Source organism: Theropithecus gelada, chromosome 20 (genome assembly GCF_003255815.1).
Source record: "Theropithecus gelada isolate Dixy chromosome 20, Tgel_1.0, whole genome shotgun sequence".
NCBI lineage: Eukaryota > Metazoa > Chordata > Mammalia > Primates > Cercopithecidae > Theropithecus > Theropithecus gelada.
Window position 1 is genome coordinate 50,532,579 of NC_037688.1, and position 23,493 is coordinate 50,556,071.

Here is a 23,493-nt window from a genome sequence, read left to right on the forward strand (position 1 = left end):
TTTTTTTTTTTTTTTTTTTTTTTTTTTTTTTTTTTTTTTGAGATGGAGTCTCGCTCTGTAGCCCAGGCTGGAGTGCAGTGGCCGGATCTCAGCTCACTGCAGGCTCCGCCTCCCGGGTTCACGCCATTCTCCGGCCTCAGCCTCCCGAGTAGCTGGGACTACAGGCGCCCGCCATCTCGCCCGGCTATTTTTTGTATTTCTTAGTAGAGACGGGGTTTCACTGTGTTCGCCAGGATGGTCTCGATCTCCTGACCTCGTGATCCGCCCATCTCGGCCTCCCAAAGTGCTGGGATTACAGGCTTGAGCCACCGCGCCCGGCCCAAATATTTCTTAATAAAACAACAAGCAGCTGGGCACGGTGGCTCACGCCTGTAATCCCAGCACTTTGGGATCCCAGCCGCCTATGTCCACACTCCATGGGAGCTCCAAGAAAGCCCTGATCCATCCTCTGCAGCAAACCCCCTGAAGGTGTCCACAGGAAGAGAAAGGCTGCCAGGGCTGGGTGGGGGGCGTCCATCCAGGGTATGGCACCCCGAGCTAATTTCTAGCCAGGAGGCAGGTGGGAAGGAGCATGGATGTGGGAGGAGGTGGATCCTCACTGTGGAAAGTGGGGCAAGAGAGGCCCGGACTGGGCAGCTGGCCCCTCCACTCCAGCAGACTAGCAGCTCACCCCAGCTTTGGGGTGGAACACAACCCCACAGCTGCTGGCTGCTGCTAAGTTAACTTCCTGCTCTATCTCCCTTCATCCTGGGACGGTGAGGACCTCCGAGAGAGGCTCCAGAGGGTCCCCAAGCACAGGCAGGACCCACCAAGGTCTGGGACTCCAGAGCACTCGGCCACTTCTAGTGCCAGGGCCCTCCTGTGGGTCCTGGAGACACAGGCCACCCTGGCAGGGCTCCTGCTAGCAACACACCTGCCATCCCCAAACACCCAACTCCAGGCCTGAGAGCCTGAGTCATGAGGCCTCTGCACACGTCACTTCTTCAGAAGGGCATGTGATTTTCCCAAACAACTGGATTTGAAAACACACTCTCCTTCATGTGACAAAGACAGAACACACATTTAGCCTCAGTGATGACATTTTGACACCGCCAACGGCAACCCCGACACCGCGCCTCCCTTCCTGGGGACTGCTCCTGTCCCAGGTCACAGCAAACGGGAGGAGACAGCATGTGACCACGGCTCCCTCGTCCCGCAGGTCATCATATGACAAACCTCCACTGACTGAAGCGCCTCCTTTGTGCCAGCGAGAGATGGCTTGAGAGGAGGCCGTCAACCGCGGCAGCTCGGGAAGTGCTGGGGGAACCCCACGGGCAGGGCTGTGCCTGCTGCTGTGGAAGGGGCGGAAAGGCGTGCAGGCAGCCTGTGGGTGGGGACGGTGCCCCTCAGACACGGAGGCAAGAGTGGGCAAAGGCGAGCTGGGCAGCCCTGGCAGTGCTGAGGGGCTGGGGTGGGCTAAGAGCGGGTGTCCCCACACGGGGTAGGAGGAGAGTGTAGGCAGGTGACTTGATCAGATCTGCATTTACAAAAATCCCCCTGGTGTCCCTGGAGGAGGAAGGGTTGTGACAGAGGAGCCAGGGAGAAAGGAAGGCAGAGTCTAGACCGGGAGGGTGGAGAAGATTGGGGGACCCCCAGAGACCGCTCAGGGTTGGATCCCACCGGACTGTGGCCTGATAGTGGGAGTCAGAACCCGGGCCACTTGGGGATGCTGGAGGTCGGGGCAAGCGACAGAGAATCCCAGCCCAGGGAAGCTCCACGGTGAAGTTTTCAGAGCCAGCTTCGATACAGATGCTTCTTAGGCAAACGCCAGAGCAGCTCAGGCTGGAAGTAGAGCCCTGGGGGCGAGGCCCACAGCACAGAGGGCACCCCCATGCACTCCCAGACGCCACCAAGGGGCCAACTGCAGCCCCCTGGGCAAGAGGCAGCCCTGTCCCAATGTAGGTCAGCGTTCGCTAGGACTCCAGGTTGAAGAGCTGGGGTTGCAGGCCTGGGCCCCATCCCGCCCTGGCCTGACTACCACACCCATCCTGGCCACAGGAACAGCCCCCGTCCCAGCAGCAGCTAACAAGGACCCGGCGTTCTGTGTGGCTGGACCTCAGTCACAGGGCAGCAGAACAGGGCATGGGTGTCAGCCGCCGCTCATCTCAGTTCTTCCCGTCTGGTCTGAGCAATCCCTCACCATTTCCTGGGAGTGGGGCCGGGAGTGAAGAGGAAGAGGAAACGAGGCCGGGCCCCATGGGTGGGGAACCCCAATGCCCGCAGCTAGGGACCACAGGAATGAGGTGCTCTGGTCCCCACGGGCTTCATGTGATAGGAGATGCACGCTCCTCTCAGCGGGCTCCCCTGGCAGGATCCAAAACGCTCTCACTCTCCACAGAAGACCCGGGACCTTGCTAAGTGCTGCAGGGATATGGGGGAAACCTGCTGGTGGGCTGGGGAGACCGGCAGGGCCCGCCCACTCCAGAGCACCAACCACACCTGCCAGGCAGGGGAGGGCAGCACAGGCATTCCAGCCCCAGGCGCGAGGTCCAGGGATGAGAGCTTCGCTGCCTGACAGGGAAGCTCGGAGTGCCCGGAAACCCTGGGGCAGAGGTGGCAGCGGGCCAGGTGGGAATGGTAGGGACAGCGTGGGGTGGCTGAGAGAGCCTGGAAGCTGTCCGGACTGTTTGGAAAAACTCTCATGCCATGTTTTCCTCTGCTCTGACGCCAGCACAGCAATCAGCACAGGATTTGTGACCCAGAAAATGCAGGGGTTTCTCCCCGCAGCAAGCAATCCATTCTGCAGCGGGTGCCGGCGGGGCGTCCTCCAATTCAATCCCAACAAGGGAGACATCTACCTGGAGACAGCTCAGATCCCACAGGTCGGGAGCTCAGTCCCCAAGACGCCCACACCCTCAGACACCAGTCAGAAGTCCAGGCCTCCAGAACTTCTCAGCGACCAACTTCAAGTTGGGGTTCCCACAACCCGGCTTTGGGTTCAATGAACTTGCTGGAGCAGCTCACAGAACTCAGGGAAACACTTACATTCACTAGTTTATTATAAAGGTTGTTACAAAGGACACAGATGAAGGGGCCTTTAGAGTGAGGTATGGGAGAGGGACACGGTGCCACCCTCCAGGCACCCCCTCCTGCTCAGCTGTCCAGCAGCTCTCCAAGTCCTGTCCTCTAGGGTTGGCATGGAACCTTTGTTAAGTAGGCGTGATTGATTACTCCACTGGCAATCAACTTGACCTTCCACCCCTGGACCTCCCCGCTCCTTGCGGTTGGGGCGGGGGCTGAAAGTCCTAACCCGCTAATCCTGCCTTGGTCTTTCCAGTGACCAGCGCCACCCAGAAGCTATCAGTCAACACCAGTGCACAGAAAGAGCGCCACGGAGATCCTGAGGATTTCAGGAGTTGTATGTCACAAAACAAGGACAAAGACCAAATAGGTATTTCACAACATCACAGAGGTGCTGGGAGAGTAGGTGGAGGGAGGCTGGAGGAACACACTGGACAGGGCAGGGAATGGGGCCTAAAAGCAGACCTGGAGTGGGGTGTGGATGACAGGCATGAGGGGAGAGGTGGCCCCAGCATTCAGCCTCAGGGAGGGGATGATGCCTCCTCCGGCTGGGGGACCTTCCTCACAAGTCCAGGCCAAGTCTGATTTCTTCATGAGGGGCCCAGGCCTCCCACCTACCTGCTGGGAAAGGCCCGGGAACACCTAATCCTGTCCTCCAAGAATCTACTGGATGCCTCAGAGACACAAACAAATCCCAGGCAGAGTCCCAAAGTGCAGACACTCCTGCCATATAGCCCCGCCACCCTAGGCCTCAGCCCTGGAACAATGGAGCTGGCACAGTGGGCCATGATGGAAGAGAGCTACTGGACTCATCTGTGCACCCAGGTGTACCCGTTCTCTCTGGAACCTTCTTCTGAGTGCCTCCTAGGTGCCTGGCACTGAGCTAGAAAGAGCTGAGAGATAAATCAGTCACCTGGCAGTGAGGTCGGAAAGCCGCTTTGTAGGCACGTGTAGAGGCAGAGAGGCCCCAGGGTGGTCACGTGCCCCGGAGAGCTGGAGGGGTTCCGGAAGCCCTTCTAGGAGGTGGTTACAGTGTGCTGGGGTTGGCAGGGCAGACTTGGGGGGGGGGGGGGGGGGGGCAGGGGGAGGACCTGCACTCAGCAGCAGGGAAATACAAGACTTGCTCCAAGTCACAAGGCCTGCACCCTACCCCATCCCAATAGTGACAGGGCACCACCAGAATACCGGGGTGGGGAGGCGTGATCAAGCTTTTATTCCAGAAAGATCTGTGGCATGGCAGCCTGGAGGGCATGTGCAAAGGCCACAGCCATCAGAAACATCCACTGGGGGTGGCGAGGTGGGGAGGGGAGGAGGGGAGGCTGAGAGGAGGATGACCACCAGGGGTCCGCTGCATGTGGGGTGGGCACCCCCTGGACCTCTCATGCAGAATGCCAGGGGTGGGAGATGCCTGCACAGGCACGTTTTGAGAATGCTCCTCTGGCGATCCCATTCCCCTGACCTGTGCCCCCACCGCCTGGTGAGACCCTCAGCTATAGGACCATGTCTGACCGGGGCTGGATGGTGAAAGTGTCACTAACCGGGAGGCTGAGGCAGGAGAATGGCGTGAACCCAGGAGGCGGAGCTTGCAGTGAGCCGAGATCGCGCCACTGCACTCCAGCCAGGGGGACAGAGCGAGACTCCGTCTCAAAAAAAAAAAAAAAAAAAAAAAAGAAAGTGTCACTAACCACGGTGAGCACAGCCACCGGTCTTCACCCACATCTCCTTACCTTGTTATCTGCCTTTTACCCCCGGCACCTGCTTCCAACCTGCCTTCTTGCTCTGGAAATTTTCTACAGCAAACACACCACTCCCAAGTCTTCGTCCTCTCCCGAATGTACCCTTCCTCCTCTGGGCCGAGCAGCGGCCAGGCTCTCGCCATCACCACCCACCTCCTCTCTCTCCGGCTCAGGGCCTTCCTCTCTGTGCTGCCCTCCCTGGAGGGCTAAGTTCGCATTCCTGGCTGGAAGCTCCGTGGCCTCTAGAACTTTAAAAGCCTTTACATCTCTACCTTTTTATCCAGTCCCTGGGCATTCCAGAAAACCACTCTACCCACTCCAGAGGCGGCACATTCATAAACCCGCCCATACCCCGTCCTGGAGCCCTCAGTGCCCTCCTCCCACTCGGAGCTGCGACTGCCCCATCCACCAGCCCCTCTGGCTTTTCTCTCTTGCCAGCTCAGCCTGGACCATCACGCCAAGCCCCAACTCCCGCCCGCCAACCCCACACTCCTGTCTCAGCCATATGGATAAACGGCACGAGGAAGTCAGCCTGAGGCACGAGAACAGCTGAGGGGAGAGGGAGAAGTCCTGCCGCCTGCTCAGCGGTTTCCAGTGGCCCAGCCCCCGGTGCCACCTGGCAGCCCTTGTGGCACACTTCACTGACACTGTCTCCTCTCCAGCTCACAGCCGCCCCGTCCCACCCACTCCACCCCAAGAAAGGGGGCTTGTCAGGCAGGAGCTTCCCAGCTCTCTGCATTCCCAACACAGACCAAGGCCCCCCTCAGTCCTGGCTCTCACCTTCTGGGGACCCTAGCTCCCCATCTCTCTCCAAGGCTCCCCAGTGCTGTGACACGGGCCCCAAACACAGCAAACCACAGCGCCGGGGGCTCCGCTCCAGCTCCACCTCTCCTCCGTTTTTCTTCTGAGCCGAGCTGCTGGCAAGAGCAGATGACACCCGGCTTCCGGCCCTCCCGCCGCTGGCCGCGCTGGCTGCCAGATCTCCCAGCTGCCTTGGGCCTCATCCCGCCTGCCTCCCTGCCAGGCATCTCCTCACCTCTCCACGGCTGCTCCTCCAGCTCCTGTGCCTGTCTCTCCAATGGAGCCCACCCTCTCCTGAGCCTAGAATCCTTCTTTGAGGTCCAGGCCCGTCCCTCCAGCTGCTTCCCAGCTGTCTCCCGGACGCTCACAACATTCACACTCCACGTGACTCCAGCGCAATTCAGCTCCCACTCCCAGCCTCCTGTCCGCTCAGGGCTTCACCCAGTCACTGTTCTCCACCCAAAACCCTCTCCTGGTGTCCCCCGCCCTTCAGGACCTGGCCCCTCCCTGCCCCTCGGACAACAGCTTCAGGAGCCCCGGCCACATAGTGCCAACTGCAGTCCCCACACTACTGTGGGAATGTCACTGTCCAGAGAGGCAGGACACACCTGTCCCCTTTCACTTTCTGCTCTCAGTACAATCGCCCCTTCCTCACAGGCCTCCATGGGACCTCCGGCGCAGGGTCGAGCCCTCACAGAGCTCCACACCTCCTGTCCACATCTGTCCTCACCCTCACCCAGCACACCCACCATCATGGTGCTGGCTTATCCACCCAGCCCTGCTACTGGACCATGACTTCTGCACCCAAGTGTCTCACACTATGTCCAGTGTATCCTGGGAAGGAGGGAACAGAGAAAAAACAGGCAGAGACTCAGAGAAATCGCAAACCACTTGGGCCCAAGATAAATTTAATTTTGAAGGCCAAATAACAACAGGGAGCATTACTAGTCCACCCACCCTAGGTGTGACCTTTCCTGCAGGCATCTTCACATGACAGGAAGGTAGGGGTGCTTGCCTCAGCCTGAAGCAGAGCATAGGCATCTTCCAAATATTAATGGTGACCGACATGCCACAGTGACTACCAAGTAGCTGCTGCCTGGGGAACTTGATAGTGGGCTCTTTACTGGAGGCACACAATGGAGGGCACGTGCCAGGTACAAAAGGGGTGTGACCATTAACGAGGCGTTAGTCACCGCACCACGGGCCAGCTGGTCTGCCTGCCTGTGCTGGTCGGCAGTGCAAACGTGCCTAACTGTGGCTCCTGAGCCTACTGCTTAGAGCCTGAGCAGAGGCAGGCTGAGCCTCAACCTTGGCCAGCCACTCAAGACAGTTCCCTGTTCCCTTTCATAGGCAGACATCTTTCTTTCCCCAGCCTGGTCTGGTCCACCCAAAGGCAGGGGCTGGAGCTGGCACAGGACTCTGGTAATTCAGGATCTTTACCATCTGAGCCCAAAGATTCTCCCCACAGCAGGTCTAGAAAAACACCCCCCAGGACCCAGGAGGAGAACCAGAGGAAGAGAGCGCAGCTGTCAGCAGCGCAGGATTTCGATTGGTCTGAGTTCCAAGCCTGTGACACGTGTGCCTTGGAAGGCCAGGCTCACATCAGGTTCTCAGCAAGTGTCTTTAGACCTAAGGAGAGATCCAGCTCAGGGTGGAGTCGTGCAGGTTTAATCATTTTATTTTTATTTACTTTTTAAGTCTGGTAGAGACAAAGTCTCACTATGCTGCCCAGACTGGTCTCAAACTCCTGGCCTCAAGCAATCTTCCCATCTTGGCCTCTCAAAGTGTTGGGATTACAGGTGTGAGCCACCATGCTTGGTCCTAATCATTTTAACAGGCATTCAAGGCACGCTTCCTGAATGCCAGTGTGCCAGGTACCTGAGTACAGAGGAGTACAGAGGCACGGCCCCACCCCAGCCCGGGTCAGGTGTACTGACGATGCCAATTCAAGGTGCAGGTGCTGCGACAGGGTGCTTTCCCAGAGCCAACGCCTGCCTCAGCTGGGTCTTACAGTGTGAAGAGGCCTTAGCCTCAGAAGTGATAGAGACAGCATGGTCAAAGGACAGGACCCCGGAGGGCAAGCCTGGTCAGACCTACCCAGCTCCATAAGCGCGTGGGCCAGTGAGTGTCCTTTGGGGCTCTAATTAAGACAGTTCTACAGTTCAGCATAACAGGCACCAAGAAGCCAAAGGGCCCAAAACAGAGGCCTGGGATTTACTAGGCTGCCAGGAAAGGGCAGTGCTCCTGAGTGCTGGGAACAGGGAGAGGACAGCCCAGGAAGCTGCCAGGGCAGAAAAGTTAATGTCCACACCTTGATCCTTATAAGGCCACAGGTTTACCAAGGTAGGAAGGCCAGAAGGACCCTTGCCAGGAAAGGGATCACAGAGGATAATTAGGGAAGGGGTGGAAAGGATTCAAGGAAAGGCTGAAGGGATCCAGGTAATCAGCTCCATTTAGCATGCCACAGTGAGTGGAAAGGCTTTTACTGGAAACAGGATGGCCCACAAGCAAACAATCTCTCTCGGTGTGTGGCACCCAGTTAAAACTGTGTAACAATCAGGCGGACACACAGTTTCAGATTATGGGAAATCTGTATCCTCAGTAGATTCCCAGGTCCCCTGTGGTGTGTTCTCAATGACCTATAAGAAAAAGGGAACAGCCCGGTGTAGTGGCTCGTGCTTGTAATCCCAGCACTTTGGAAGGTTGAGACAAAAGGATCCCTTGAGCCAGGAGTTCGAGGCCAGTCTGGGCAACATAGTAAGATACTGTCTCTACAAAAAAATAAAAAATCAGGAAGGTGTGGTGGCATGCACCTGTAGTCCCACCTACTCAGAAGGCTGAGGTGGGAGCATGGCTTGAGCCCAGGAGGTTAAGGCTGCAATGAGCCATGACTGCACCACTGCACTCCAGCCTGGACAACAGAGCGAGACCCAGTCTCTTAAAAAAAACAATTAACGGGCCGGGCATGGTGGCTCACTGTAATCCCAGCACTTTGGGAGGCCAAGGCGGGCAGTCACGAGGTCAGGAGATGGAGACTATCCTGGCTAACAAGGTGAAACCCCGTCTCTACTAAAACCACAAAAAATTAGCCGGGCGTGGTGATGGGCGCCCGTAGTCCCAGCTACTTGGGAGGCTGAGACAGGAGAATGGTGTGAGCCCAGGAGGTGGAGCTTGCAGTGAGCCGAGATCGCGCCACTGCACTCCAACCTGGGCAACAGAGCGAGACTCCGTCTCAAACAAACAAACAAACAAACAAACAACAGCCAGGCAGGTATGCCTGAAATCTCAGCACTTTGGGAGGCTGAGGCAGGTGGATCACGAGGTCAGAAGTTCAAGAGCAGCCTGGCTAACACGGCGAAACCCCGTCTCTACTAAAAATACAAAATTAGCCGGGCGTGGTGGCGCATGCCTGTGATCCCAGCTACTAGAGAGGATAAGGCAGAAGAATCACTTAAACCCAGGAGACAGAGGTTGCGGTGAGCTGAGATCACACCACTGCACTCCAGCCTAGGCAACAAGAGCGAAACTCCATCTCAAAAAAAAAAAAAAAAAAAATTAACAAAGAGAGAAAAAAAGAAAAGAGCACACTGGGGAGGGTTGCAGGAAGCCATGGCTGCATACGCACAGTCCTCAGAGGCTGTGAAGCCTGCGCCCCTGTGAGCAGATTCTGTTGGAGGGTGTAGATAACAGCTCACAACCTTATCCAGAGGCTCAGCCAGCCCTGGGGGCCACATGCCGGCCACGAGCAGATAGGGGCTGCTTCTGCAGCACACCCTTTCCCCAGCCTCACCCATTCGGCCCCTCAGGGTGGGGGAATGGAGGGGTGGGGGACGCACCACATGCGCGGCCTCTGTTCTTAGTAGATTTTTTCCAAAGTTGTGCCTGCTGCCAATGCTGATGGACCACACAGAAACAGGGTCCTGGAAGGAGAGTGAGGTGCCCCTGAGGGCTCTGCAGCCTTCAGTCTCTGGGTCTGAAAAGGCTTTTTCCAGAGCCCTACCTGTGGGAATGCTCCAAGAGGAGCAACCCTTGGACTGCAGGTGAACTAGGTCCTTTGAGAAGCATGACACTGAAGCTGGAGGTTCCCCAAAAGGCAAACAGACACGTGAGACAGGAAGGCCACTCACTGTAAGGACACTGGCATCCCCCCGTCCCACACTCCATCCTTCACTCCAAGAGACACACTGGGTTTCTGCAACAAATTAAAAGCCCAGGCCAGGCACTGTGGCTCACGCCTGTAATCCCACCCTTTGGGAGGCCAAAGTGGAAGAACTGCTTGAGCCCAGGAATTTGAGACCAGCCTGGGCAACAAAGTGAGACCCTGTCTCTATAAAAAAATGCAAAAATTACTGGGTGTGGTGGTGTGCACCTGTAGTCCCAGCTACTCAGGACACTAAGGTGGGAAGATTGCTTGAGTCCGAGAGGTTGAGGCTGCAGTGAGCCACGATCTCATTATCCTACCACTGTACTCTAGTCCGGCCAATGGGAGTGAGATCCTGTTTCAAAAAAAAAAAAAAAAAAAAAAAGAAAAGAAAAAAGTCTATAGTCCCAGCTCTTTGGGAGGCTGAGGTAAGGGGATCTCTTGAGCCCAGAAGGTCGAGGCTACAGTGAGCCATTGATCCTGACACTGCACTCCAGCCTAGGAGAAAGAGTAAGACCCTGTCTCAAAAAAAAAAAAAAAACAAAGAAAGAAAGAAAGAAAATTAAAGGCCGGGCGCGTTGGCTCAAGCCTGTAATCCCAGCACTTTGGGAGGCCGAGACGGGAGGATCACGAGGTCAGGAGAGCGGGACCATCCTGGCTAACACGGTGAAACCCCGTCTCTACTAAAAAATATAAAAAACTAGCCAGGCGAGGTGGCGGGCGCCTGTAGTCCCAGCTACTCAGGAGGCTGAGGCAGGAGAATGGCGTAAACCCGGGAGGCGGAGCTTGCAGTGAGCTGTGATCTGGCCACTGCACTCCAGCCTGGGTGACAGAGCGAGAGTCTGTCTCAAAAAAAAGAAAATTAGGCCGGGCGCGGTGGCTCAAGCCTGTAATCCCAGCACTTTGGGAGGCCGAGATGGGCGGATCACGAGGTCAGGAGATCGAGACCATCCTGGCTAACACGGTGAAACCCCGTCTCTACTAAGAAATACAAAAAATAGCCGGGCGAGGTGGCGGGCGCCTGTAGTCCCAGCTACTCGGGAGGCTGAGGCCGGAGAATGGCGTGAACCCGGGAGGTGGAGCTTGCAGTGAGCTGAGATCCGGCCACTGCACTCCAGCCTGGGCTACAGAGCGAGACTCCGTCTCAAAAAAAAAAAAAAAACAAAAAACAAAAAACAAAAAAAAAAAGAAAATTAAAAGCCCACTATTCTGCCCCATTCCCACAAAAGGCAACGGGTTACCGACTGGCCTTCTGTTACCTTATTGACTTTGTTGTAAGACTGTATTAGGAGTCCACAAGGTTTAGGGTTCTGTTTTGTTTTTCTCACTCTACACATTCTCCTGGGAAGACCCAACCCAACCCCCAGCTTGGACAGCACACAGCATCCCCAAAATGCTCTCGTCTAGTACGCTCTCCTTGGCTCCAGGTCAAAACACATGTGCTTACTGCCCAGACGTCTCGCAGTAACCTCATCGCCTTCTCCACACAGTGCCAGCCTGCTCCCTCCCTGCACACTCTGCATGGGGTGTGGCACTGCCCGGCACTCAATCCTGGAACATCCTCTCCTTCCTCTCTGGCTCTTCCCATCCTGCAGCCACTTGTCTCAGAGTCTTGCTCTCTTTTTTCTTCTGAAACAGAGGTGACCAGGCGCTTTCCTTCACTTGTTCTTGCCACTCCTGATCATCCTTCAAAATGAAGCTCAAGTCCGTCTCAGAGCCCCACCCCCACCACAATCCAGCTGGATGCCATGCCTTTGCGCCCACAGAAGGCTCTGTCCACCTCTGTTGGAGCTTCTACCTTGTGTTTATTCCCCTGTCTCCTCACTGCACTATAAGGTCAAGGGCAGAGACCAAGTCTTACTCAACACCGAATCCACAGAACGCACAGCATGGTGCCTCCTATGAAGTGTGAATTCAATAAATGCATTTTTGTTGTTTCGTTTTTCAGAGACAGGGTCTCACTCTGTCGCCCTGGCTTGAGTGCAGTGGCACAATCACAGCTCACTGCAGTCTTGAGCTCCCAGGCTCAAGTGATCCTTCTGCCTCATCTTCCCAAGTAGCTGGGACCACAGGCACATACCACCATACTTGGCTAATTTTTTATAGAGACGAGACCTCCCTATGTTGCCCAGGGTGGTCTCGAACTCCTGGGCTTATGCAATCCTTCCACCTCAGCCTCCCAAAGTGTTGGGATTGCAGGCATGAGCCACTGCACCTGGCTTAATAAACGCATGTTGAAAGGATACAGAAAATCATTGAATAATGAATTCAAGTTGGTCCTCAGTAAAAAGCCTGAGGTTGTGTTTCTTTGATTTTATCTCCAATTGACAGGCAATGTTTGAAACAGCCACTGCAATTGCTGCTTTGAGTTGAAAAGGACTTCTTGGCCAGGCGAGGTGGCTCAAGCCTATAATCCCAGCACTTTGGGAGGCCGAGATGGACGGATCATGAGGTCAGGAGATCGAGACCATCCTGGCTAACACGGTGAAACCCCGTCTCTACTAAAAAAAAAAAAAAAATACAAAAAAAATTAGCCGGGCGAGGTGGCGGGCGCCTATAATCCCAGTTACTCGGTAGGCTGAGGCAGGAGAATGGTGTGAACCCGGGAGGCGGAGCTTGCAGTGAGCTAAGATCCCGCCACTGCACTCCAGCCTGGGCGACAGAGCAAGACTCCCTCTCAAAGAGAAAAAAATAAAAAGAAAAGGACTTCTTTCTTCCATTTACAGAGTTGTCATAACAGAAAAGGCATGCTCAGACAGGGAAAACATTCAACAAGGTAAATGTTAAGTGCTTTTTTTATAACCTGCTTCATCGTCCTTATGTACTTTAAGCGAGAAACCATCTAAAGGCAAACATTTAATATGTTTTCTGAGCTTGGCTCAATCTGCAGATAATTAAGAGCAACACTGCATGCCCAAGGTCACTCGAGCCTGCTGGACAATCCTGGCAGGTGTGGTCAGCGAGAGCTAGTAAGGCTACCCTGCAGGTGACTTTACAGACCCTGGGTGGCCAAATTTACTGTTGTTATGAAAACCCTGCCTAGATTACTTCTGCATCTCAGAAGGTCACCCTCAACCCAGTGGAAAGCAACTGCAATAGTTCACATCTATCATTCTGACAAAAGGACCTTGATCCACTTCAACTAACATGTAGAGAAAACCTCTGGCCCAGCCCTGGCCAGGCCAGGGGGAAGCAAAGATGAACAGTGTGGCTCCAGCCCTGTTCACAGGGAAAGACAGGCTTCAAAGTAGAGCAAGCACTCTCTAATTAGTACTCTATGTAAAGCCTTTATCTGAGTGCTCAGATTAGATGAGGATCAACCCTCAAAATAAAAGGCAGGGCACGCAGGGGTCATGCCACAGGCTAGGAACAGTAACTGTAAAATCTGCATAAGATTTCCTGATCTTCTCTTATCTGGATTGGTTTTTTTTCCCAGCCTGTGTTCCTTAAAATGAAAAGAACTGACTGCTTGTCTCCGCTGCAACTGAACAAACATCTACAGGTGCCTACTGTGTGCTGAGGACAGAGCCCTGGCCCTCCGGCGGAGGAAATGCCACACGTGCCATCTACAGGTGCCTACTGTGTGCTGAGGACAGACTGTGAAGACAGAGCCCGGGACCTCGGGTGGAGGAAACGGCCCACGTGCCAAATAATGGAACGGTTCCTTCTGCACATTGCCTGGAAGTCACCTGGTGACTCCGGAGCAAACACAGCAAAACAGGGAAAAATCACCCGCTAGTGCTTCTATCGCCCTGGAAGGGCAGGCTGATGCCCCCTTTCTGGAAAAAGCTGCTGGAGAAAGACAGTGACACCGGCTTCACAACCACAGCCACCAACCTAACAGTCCACCTGCACCTCCACACCACCCAGGTGGCTTTTAGACAACCTTTGGCCTTTAATATCACCCCCGCAAGCAGTAACCCAGGGGTCCGCAGCGCATTTCCCTGAGGGGCACGGCCATCAAAGAAAGCCTGTGGCTAGCCCGCGGGGACTCCCGCCTGGAGGGGGCGGGAACAGGTGCAGCCCAGCCCAGGTGGGGCCGGCTCTCCCCTCCGCTGTGCTGGCTCAGAGCTGGGGGTCCCTGGCTCCCACCTCCCAGGGCCCGGAGGGCAGCGCCCGCCTGGCAAGGCGCACCCAGAGGGGCTCCCACTGGACAGGGCCGGGGGCTAGCGGACCCCCAAGCGGGTGGGCGGTGGGGGCGTGTGTCATCCCTGGGCAGGGCGGGGCGGGGCCCGGGGCTGCTCCAGGTCCACAGGGCAGGACTTATCAGAATCTGTTGCAATCTCACCGAGCCCCGAAGAGGATTTCCGACCTTGCGGAGACGGAAAACGCCCCAAGGAAAGAGTGACACAGTCACCCTTCCCGACGACACCATGCCCCGGGCCGAGTCGCGGGCCAGCGACCGGGCGGGGATCGGGCCTCGCACCCAGGGGGTCCTGCTCCTGCGCCCCCGCCCGTAGGCCAAGCCGCAGCTGCAGCGCCGGGCAGTGCCGGGCTCCGGAGCCCCCAACCAGCGCGTGGCCGGGGATCCCCGCCTCGAATGGGGCCCGCAGCCGGGACCCCACGTTCCCGCCCCCAGCACGCGTCGACTACGGTGACAGCGGGGACCTGGCCGGGCCACACCGCAGCGCACCCCAGCACACCCCGAGCGCACCCACCTCCGCGCGCCGCTTTCTCCTCAGCTCGCCGCGCCGGCCTTTCTGCGCACGCGCGCGCTGGGCCCCGCCCCCGCCGAGCTCTCACCCTGTGCCCACTCCCGAGCGCCCGCGGGCCTCCGGCCTGCCCGGCTCTGGGCATGCGCGCTGGCGGTCGGCGGCTGCTGCGGCGGAAGCAGGGGCCGGCCGAGGACCGGTCCCGCGCGGAGGGGAGGCAACTGCAGTGCGGTCCCGGGGAGACGAGCCAAGGGGGACGTGGGTCGGCAGGGACTTGCCGAGTGCATCGGGGGCCCGGACAGCTGCCTGTCGGAGTCGCCGCCTGGCCGGGTCACGCGTGGATCTGGAACCGCGTGGGCGCGACGTCCCTTCCCGAGCGGGGGGAGAAGGGCTGGAAGGGGGTTCTGGGACGGGCCCTGAGCTGAAGAGCCGTGGCGCCGAAGGTCAGAGACGCGGCGGAGAGAGGGATGGCCGGACAGAGCCCGCAGACGGGGACACAGGCGGCCAAGAAAGATGCGGGACCCGGCAGCAGACGCCGCGGGGCACCCGAACGTGGACGCCCACCCTGCAGGGGCCAAGGCCACCACCCTCGCGGGGCTGCAGAAGGCAGGGGACGCCCTGTCCCCCCATGGGGGTCCAAGGCGCCTGCGGTGGCCACAGTCTTTGGGGAGGTCAGCGCGCTCCCTGGCGGGTCGCTGCACGGGTGGGGGTGTGCATCACAGCGGCCCCGGGGATGATCTGAGATCCCCGAGAGGGCCTGGCATCACGAGGAATTCACAGCCTTCCGGGTATCACAGTGCCCCTGGGACAGGGCCGGCAGCCAGGGGGCAGGAGACCATAGGGTCCTCTGGGTGTGCCATATCACCCGCCTCTGTGCGGGGCGGGCTGTCGCTGCGCCGGTCACATCCCCCCGGGGCCAGACGGGAGGTACAGAGGGAGCTGCCGGCGGGGACGGGGCGGCGGCCTAGGTGGCGACACGCGCGACGCGAGCAAGGACTCCTGGCAGGCGAAGGCAACGGGTGAACGTGCGCCTGGATGTGGGAGCGGCGCCCGCCCTGCCCAGCCCGCGGGCTCAGGCGGCGCTGCAGCGCCCTCGCCGCTCACGCCGCTGCAGCCTCCGCAGGCGCCGCGTCCACGCGTCCCTCCAGGGAAGCACGAGGCTTCCGCGGGCGGCGCTGAGCCCCGGTCCCCGGCCCCCCGCGCCCCCAGCCGCGGCTCCAGGCCCGCCACCCAGCAGGAGGTAGCGGCGGCCAGGGAGTAGGCGCGGGCAGCCGCAGGCTGCATCCCCGGCGGGCACCCACAGCGCGCTGCTCCCGCGCCGAGCGCGCTCCTCTCCGCTCCGGAACACCGCGAGCACGGCCACCGGGAAGCGCGTCCACGCGCCGCGCGCCTCACCGCGCGCGCCCACAGCTACCTGCACCGCTGCGGGGAGAGTGAGAGGGGGTGGGAGGTCAGGAGGCGGCGGCCTGCCTGGGGTAGAGGGAGGCATGGGGAGGACACCCGGAGGACAGTGCGGGCTGAAGGAGCGGGGCCGCCCCCCGTGGGGGACCTGAGGGATGAGGATGGATGGGCCTTGGGGCCCAGCAAGGGTCAAGGCGTTCCAAGAGGAAGCTGGCGGAGGAGGGAAGGTCCGCGGGAGGCCTGAGGGCACCTACCATAGTCCTTCCTGCAGAACTTCTTTAGGCTGATGCGGTAGTTGCCACGGGCAGGTTTGCAGTGCAAGTCACAGTCTGGGTAGAGGGTGGGAGGCTGACAGACTCCCATCCCCTCCTTTCCCCACCGTCTCCTCCCAGAGCCCCTTCACCCAAAGTCATGCCCCTCTGGGGCCCTGTCCTGTGTCCACTCACCCTGGGGCTGCACAGGGCTGCTGTCCTCAGTGGGTCCAGGGATAGGGGTCTCTGCAGAGAGGGAGGGAGAATGGCCTGCGATGGAGGAGCAGAGAGATCTGCAGGGCTCAGGGAAAAGACGGGACAACAGCAGGGAGCTTGGGTGGCCTTGGCTTGATGGCTGAGGCAGGGCAGGGTCACTCACTAACACAGGGCGCCACTGGGGAGCGGCTCTGCTGGAAGCCAGGTGCGCAGCGGTTGCAGGTGAGGCCAGTGACACCATCCTTGCAGGGACATTGGCCTGTGGTCTGGTTGCAGGTCTTGCCAGCAGCACCAACGGGGTGACAGTCGCAGGCTGAGGAGAGGTGGGAAGGGCCTGGTCAGAAGCCTGTCTGGGGATCTGGGAAGCCAGAGGATGAGGGCCCGCAGGTGGCTGGTGGTGGCTCACCCCTACAAGCCCGACGGTCACTCAGGGCACGGCCAGGGTCTCGATAGAAGCCCTCCCGGCAGTAGTGGCAGTGGCGGCCAGCGGTGTTGTGTCGGCAGTTGAGGCAGACGCCCCCGCTGCGGCGGCCAGACAGTCGGTACAGCTCCATGTTGAAGCGGCAGCGGCGGGCATGGCCATTGCAGGAGCAAGCTGCAGGGAGAGATGGGTCAGGGGCAGACTGGTTGGGTCCAAGGTCCCCAGGCCACCCTCCAAGGCCTCACCGAGGCAGGCGTGGGATTCCCGGGCAGTGGCCCGCTGCCATGGCCTGTCGCAGTAGAAGGGCTTGCAGCGGCCGCAGTCAGGGCCCTCGGTGCCATGCCGACAGTCGCAGATCAGGTGGCCCTGTGTGTCCAGCAGGCACCGTGAGGCATGTCCATTGCACTTGCAGCGCCCGCCCACCTGGAGGTCAGTGGCTGCGTAGGAGTAAGGGACGATGGCCTCCATGTCCCTGGGGTCACCTGCCGCGCTAGGCCTTGTGAGCACTACACGGATGTCGGTGGCGGTCACCCAGTCTTGGAGCACTGGGCTGCTGTCCAGGTCCAGGCCTGGGGGGCTGCTGTCCTGCACGCTGAAGGCCAGAAGGCCGCTGCCATCAGGCTGGGCCTGGGGTGCAGGGAAGCACAGGGCCTCAGGCCCTGGGCCAGCTGGGCCATCAGCAGGGGCAGGCAGACGGCCATAGTCCAGGTCACAGTGGGAGGAGAAGAAGCCCAGCGGGGCCCAGCTGCGGCCATGGTCCTGTGACTTGAGCAGGGCTACGGAGGCTGGGGGAGCTGAGCAGAAGCGCAGGCTCACGAAGACCAGCTCGAAAGCCTTGCCCAGGGGCACCGTGAGAGTCACGTTGAGGGGTGCCCGAGGCAGCCACTCTGAGCGCCAGCACAGAGGGCTGGCCGTGCCCCCTGGGGAAGTCAGGAGGGCAGGGGGGTGTGCCCGTCGCGGGTCGGAGGCGTCGCAGGCCCGAGTGGCCGGCCGCCCGCACGTGCTGGACGCCAGCACCTCGCGGCCCAGGGCGGCGTTCACCAGGCCCGGCACGCAGCCCCGGGGCGCGCCCCCCTCATCGTGGCAAGGGTCGGCGGGCGCCGGCGGCCCAGGGCTCAGGGCGGCGAAGAGCGTGCCTGCCGTCAGCAGCAGCCCCCAGGGCCAGCCAGGCATGGCCGAAGCCGCTGCGGGTCAGCCAGCGGCCGGGCCCCAAGACGCTGCCCTCGGGGAGAAGAAGCCCCCTCCGCGGCTCTGCCCACTAGGCCCCGCAATGCCGAGGAACAGGGCCCCCGGGCGGCCTCAGCCCGGCCCAGTGGTGGGAGCAGCGGCGGGCACGCCCCGGGCTCAGCACAGCAGCAGGGATGTTGGCGCGTCCTCCCGCTGGGCCTAGAGCGATGACAGGCGTCGCCCCGGCTCCCGGTGCCTCAGTCCGCGGAGGCCCCACCCGCCGCTCGCACTCACCCACCGAGGGCCGGGCGGAGCAGGTCTCCCGGCCTCCCGGGAAGGACCGTGGGCGGGCGGGGCCTGCGGTGCACGGGCCGCCGCCTCCTCCCGGCTGCAGCGAGGGCGGACGAGCTGTGCCAGGAGCGGGTGGGGGGCGCAGCAGGCGCAAGCCAGGGCCCAGCCGGGGGCGGGGCTGCTCGGGTCGGGAAGGAGGGAGGGGAGGGGAGGGGGCCTCATCGGCAGAGCTGGAATCAGAAGCAGATTCAGACGCGGGCTGGGCCAGCGGGGAAGGGGGCTGGGAGGCCCGGGAGCCAGGGGAGGGGCCGGGGAGCCAGGAATGCGCTGGCGGGAGGGGTCTGGAGGGGGGCAGCTCAGCCTTCGCAGCCCGTGGAGGACCACCCAGCAGGGTCCTGGGCCCACAGCCAGGCCTTTACTGCTCCTGGGGCTGTGCCACGTGCTGGACGGGGGTCTGGGCCACCTCCTCCCTGAAGCCCATCAGGCAGGCAAGACCCGGGTCTGACAGCAGAAGGCCTGGATGCTCCCTGGGTAGGGAAGCCAAGTAACCACCAGTTGAAGGGTCATCCCCAAAGCAGCATCTACTGGAGTAGAAAGAACCCAGGATTGGGTCAGGTCTAATTTTGAATCCAAACTGCTCCATTTCTGGCTGCATAGCTTGGGGTCCTTTTTCCTCATCCGCCAGACGCCTGTTACTCACCAGGCTCTCTGAAGCTGTGGGATTTGATGAACCCGAAGTAGTATCAGGCCCAAGTCTGGAGCTGCACAGACTGGAGTGTCTCCTGTCTGTGTTGAGGAAGGGGGGCACCCCCGTGGGCCTGAGCTGGGCTAAGACATGAGGCCACCCTCTCTTTTCTTTTCTCCACCATCGTGATATGTTCTTGCCTCTGCTTCTCGCCATGTCTTCTCACAAGACTTTCAGGATTAAGCGATTCCTGGCCAGGAAACAAAAGCAAAATCGTCCCATTCCCCAGTGGATTCAGATGAAAACTGGAAATAAAATCAGGTACAACTCCAAAAGGAGACATTGGAGAAGAACCAAGCTGGGTCTGTAAGGAATTGCACATGAGATGGCACACATATTTGTGCTGTCTGAAGGTCACGATCACATTACCATATCAAACTGAAAATGTCACCACTCTCTGGAGAGTTCGACGTGTTTTCCTCTCTGAATCTATTATGAATGCGTTGGTTGGCTGAGTTCAGTAATAAATATGTGAGGCCTTTCATTTCAAAAAAAAAAAAGACATGAGGCCAGCATCCCCGGCACCAGGCCAGACTCTGATCCCAAAGCTCCCCGGGTCTGCAAGTTTCTAGTTGCATCTCTGCCATGGGCCCAGCTGGCAGAGGACATGGAAGCTGGAGGGTGGGATGGGGTGGCTCCTTGGGGTTCAGGGACTTGGTTAGCTGTTGAGGACCTCTCTGCAGGGGCAGGGAGTAGGGTTTAATCATGGGAAGGGGCTGGTGGCAACCTGGAGCCCACTGCCCCACGTCGCAGCACGTTTGGGCAGGGAAACTGAGGCAGAAGCCCAGCTGGGTGGCCTGCGGACTAGCTGGGGATGGGGCAGTTGTGCCTGGGAGCGACACCACCAAAGAGGGTCCAGGGACAGCTCTGGTCAGAGAAACCTCCTCCCCTCCTACTTTTAGGTCCCTGACAGAGGAGGCCAAGCCTCCCAGGGCGGGGCAGGGAACAAGTTCCATGCAGGGGCATCATCGAGGCCTGAATGTCCCGTTTCAGATGGGAGGCCAGGCCTGCAGCTGGTGGAGGGAGCTACGTGGGTGCTACCCTGGACACGGCCAGAGATGAGCAAGGACCAAGAGGAAGAGGATGGAGAGGCAGAAGCATCACACTGTTTGGGAGAGGAGGGACAGGAGGACACAGAAGCCTCCCAGGAGAAACTGAAGGACCAGAGGAGGGAGCAGGAGGGCCTGACCATGGAGGGGAGGAACGGGAAGACAGAGTGACAGGGCACCTGGCTTGGCTCCTGGAGCAACTGACACTGGCTGGTGGGCACCTTCTCCTGGCCACACATCTGCGTGTGACAGCCACAGATGCACAGGGATGGGGGCAGGGGAGGACTGAGCAGAAAGGGCTAGGGGGCTCTCTCTCTACCACAGGGCCCTTGGCCCTCAGCTCCCTGATAAAGAGAATGGGAATTGTGTTCTTGACAAGATGAGGGACCTGAATCTCACAGGGCTCACGCTTAGTCAAACTTAGAACCTGAAACTCCCAACCACCCTCTTCAAGGTCCTTCTGGCTCCCAACCCCCACCTCCCGCCACCCCACCCTAAGGGTGGGAGGAACCCTGGGGGAGTATGGGGGCTGAGATCATCATTCTGGGACAGTAGAGAGAAAAGCCCAGGCCTGACAGAGGGGTCCCACTGGCCAGAGACAAGCCTCTGGGGAAACCCAGGCTGTCTCTGGACGTTAGGGCCACTGCCAGAGCAGGGCCACTGCCAGACTGGCCGCCAGCCAGGCTGCAGGAGGGACAGTGGCCAGCATCCTCTTCCACTCTCATCAGAGGGGCCAGCTTTGTCTCCAGCTCAGCTTCCCTGTGAGCCAGGACTGGGGTCTGCAGAACGTCTGGTGGCTTCTGGGGTGAGGGAAAGTAAGTGCCTGGGGCTCAGCCCTGGTGCAATTGTTCATCTGGGTCAGCAGAGGTCGAGGGAGGCCCTGTAGGCCCAGAGGGCCATTGTATCTCCAGCTCCCCAGGCAGGAGGCCGCTGGCCACAGAGCCTCTCCCCAGGAACAGACCTCTGCACACGCCACTCTGTCCCTATCCCCAGCCCTCACAGATGGTGTTTGGAAGTTAGGGAGGGCCTCCCCACAGCCCCCAAGCGGGACTTATTGCTCTCCAGGGACCCAGCCACCTGTCCCAGCCTCTGGCCGGGGCCTCTCCCACCTCCCACCTCTCCACTGGTCCTGCCCCCTCCTGGCACCTTCTGTAACAAAGAAGCTCCGCCTCCCCTCCCCCCACCTGCAACTCAGGCTGCAGTGCTTGGCCTCCCCCACCCCACCCCACCCCTGCCCCTAGAGCGGCAGCTCCAGCTTTGGGACACAGGCTGGGGTGAGGGCATAGAGGGGCTGGATAGTCCCAGGCAGCAGGGAGCTGAGAGTCTTTCCTGTAAGATGCCCATTGATCCAATAATTCCCCGCCCAGCCCAGAACCTGCTGTTTCCCCGCAGACGCCTGCAAGCCACCACTTATTCACCTATTGCACATTTATTGAGCGCCTATTATGCTTCGGGGGGTTTCCAACCGAGCCCCGAAGGCAGGCAGCCCAGGAGCGGACACAGCGCTGGCTCCCAGCGGCGAGTGGTGTGGCCGAACCCGCGTCGCGGTGCCCTGCACCCAGCACCCTCGCGCCAGGTCGATCTCCGAGCCGCGCACGCCGCTGCCCAGCCAGGCCGCTCTGCGGTCGCGCCAGCTCTGCGCGCCAAGTCAAAAGCTGAAATGCGACGTTGGACGGAGGAGGGAGGAGAAGGAAAGCAGAAAGGGAGGGAGGGAAACGGCCGGTGGCCTCCTCTGCCCAAAGGGTTCCAGAAGAAACGATTTGGGGATGGGGTATGGGAGGCGGCCTCTGCGACCGCGCTTGGCACTGCGCCCGCCCGGCCGGGGAGAGGTCGGAGGGAGGGGCGACCGGCTCGCGGTGACCTCGATAGGAGGGGGCCTTGCCCGCGGCTCAGGGCGCCCCCGGCTCCCTGCGCCCGGCCCTTCGCCTCCGCCGAGCGCGCCAGCACAGGAAGGCGGCGGTCAGGAGCCCCAGGCCCGCACTGAGCGCGGCCAGCGACGAGCCCTGGGCCAGGTCCAGGCGGGGTCCCCGCAGCGAGAAGGTGATGGCCGTGGCGGCTGCACCAGCCAGCACGGCCACGGCACCGAACGGCAGAATGCAGCGCGGCCACGAGCCCCCCGCGCCGCCGGTGGCCAAGAGCAGGGCGCGCAGGACCCCGGGGGGCTCCGGGTGCACCAGACCCGGCCCGGGTGGCGAGGCGGGCGCCGCGGGCGGAGGCTCGGGCGCGCTCATGCCGCCAACCCGGTGGCCGCGCTCGGTGGGTGGTGTGGACGCCCGCGCAGTCCCAATGGCGTTCCGGGCTCGCCACGTCAGAGCCCATTGGCTCCAGAGGTGGTGACGCCAGCTGGGAGCCCGGGGAGTCAGCAGCTGCCTCTGGGTTTTGGCGGGGAATCGGGGTGGGCGGGCGTCAGTCGGAGAAGGAGACCTGTCTTTCCTGCCCAGGACTCCTGTGTCGGGGCCTCCCCAGGACCCCCACAAAGCTATCTAGGCCGCCTCCCTGCTCCAGGAAACCACTGTCCTCTGGATTGGCCCCGGGATTGGTAGATCATTGAGTCAGTGCACGTCTGGCTCCCATCAGGGCCTGACCAGGGTAGAGGGGGACAGCACCCCTGTCCTCCTGAGGTAAACATCCAGTAGGCATGGGGGATGAGCCAAGTCAGCTAGTGAAATAACGCTGGGTAGAGACCACTTGCTCTGGAAAGCCACACGGGTGTACAGTCCGGGTGTGGTTGGGGCTTCAAGTAAGTCAGCGGCTCCTGCAGATAGAGGCACCTGGGCATAAGCCTGGAGGCAGCAATGGGGTGGCTGGGAGGGGCGAGGCTGGCTGATCTGCACAAGGGGTGTGACCATGGGGCTGCTGCCAGGCTGCAGGGGCAGGGGGTGGAGCTGCTCTGTCCCTGGAGGCGCCCCCTCAATGCAATGAGGATCATGGTTTTTGGTTTCCTGCCTTGGTCTCTGTCATCTGGTCCCCAGCAGCCCTCAACTCGGGACTCTGGGTTTGAGCATGTTTCTGGCCTGCGGGACTGTCAGGCCCTTTACAAGCAGGACCTACCTGCGATGCTTCATCTGGTTCTCAGTAGACCCAGCTTTCTCCGAGTGCCACCCACCTTCTGTCCTGCTGCCCTGTCCAGGGGGGCACCTTGGGGAAGAGGCTGGTAATCTTCCCTGTCGCAGGTACCTGCCCACAGCTGGGCTTGGTGGAGCTCCCGCGCCGTCCACACAGAGCACTTGGCCCCAGCTCCCAAATGTTTGGGATGCCTCGGGCCCTCAGTGCAGGTTCGTTTAAAGAACACTATGAGCACTGAACATGGCCAGCACCAGGACCTTTGCGGCCAGCAGTTTTTTTTTGTTTTTTTTTTTTGAGACAGAGTCTCGCTCTGTCACCCAGGCTGGAGCATAGTGGCACAATCTTGGCTCACTGCAACCTCTGCCTCCCAGGTTCAAGTGATTCTCCTGCCTCAGCCTCCTGAGTAGCTGGGACTGCAGGCACCCGCCACCATGCCCAGCTAATTTTTTTGTTTGTTTTGAGATGGAGTCCCACTCTGTCACCCAGGCTGGAGTAT

The 23,493-nt window shown here is 60.0% G+C and overlaps 2 protein-coding genes and 1 pseudogene across 4 annotated transcripts in view; 1 reads left to right on the plus strand and 2 right to left on the minus strand.

Moving 5' to 3' along the window:
- The window catches only part of TBC1D24 (TBC1 domain family member 24), a 29,725-nt gene extending 15,304 nt beyond the window's left edge, over window positions 1–14,421 (minus strand). Inside the window, exon 1 of one of the 2 annotated variants that reach the window (XM_025371564.1) lies at window positions 14,397–14,421. The gene's annotated coding sequence lies outside the window, so the exon portion shown is untranslated. Of the gene's footprint in view, window positions 1–5,576; window positions 5,645–14,396 lie in introns of those variants that run through there. The other variant, XM_025371563.1, reaches the window with a different exon arrangement.
- A 1,003-nt stretch (window positions 14,422–15,424) lies between these two features.
- NTN3 (netrin 3) lies at window positions 15,425–18,056 on the minus strand. The gene is made up of 6 exons (XM_025371434.1): window positions 16,925–18,056; window positions 16,665–16,853; window positions 16,422–16,571; window positions 16,238–16,288; window positions 16,046–16,120; window positions 15,425–15,812 (listed from the first exon to the last, which is right to left on the minus strand). Exons 1-6 carry the CDS (start codon window positions 17,850–17,852, stop codon window positions 15,463–15,465), a joined length of 1,743 nt encoding a protein of 580 aa, XP_025227219.1. The 5' UTR covers window positions 17,853–18,056; the 3' UTR covers window positions 15,425–15,462.
- A 931-nt stretch (window positions 18,057–18,987) lies between these two features.
- On the plus strand, window positions 18,988–19,375 carry LOC112614615 (annotated as a pseudogene). Its single transcript, XR_003117104.1, has one exon. The product of XR_003117104.1 is annotated as a 60S ribosomal protein L39 pseudogene (transcript).
- Window positions 19,376–23,493: the final 4,118 nt, after the last annotated feature.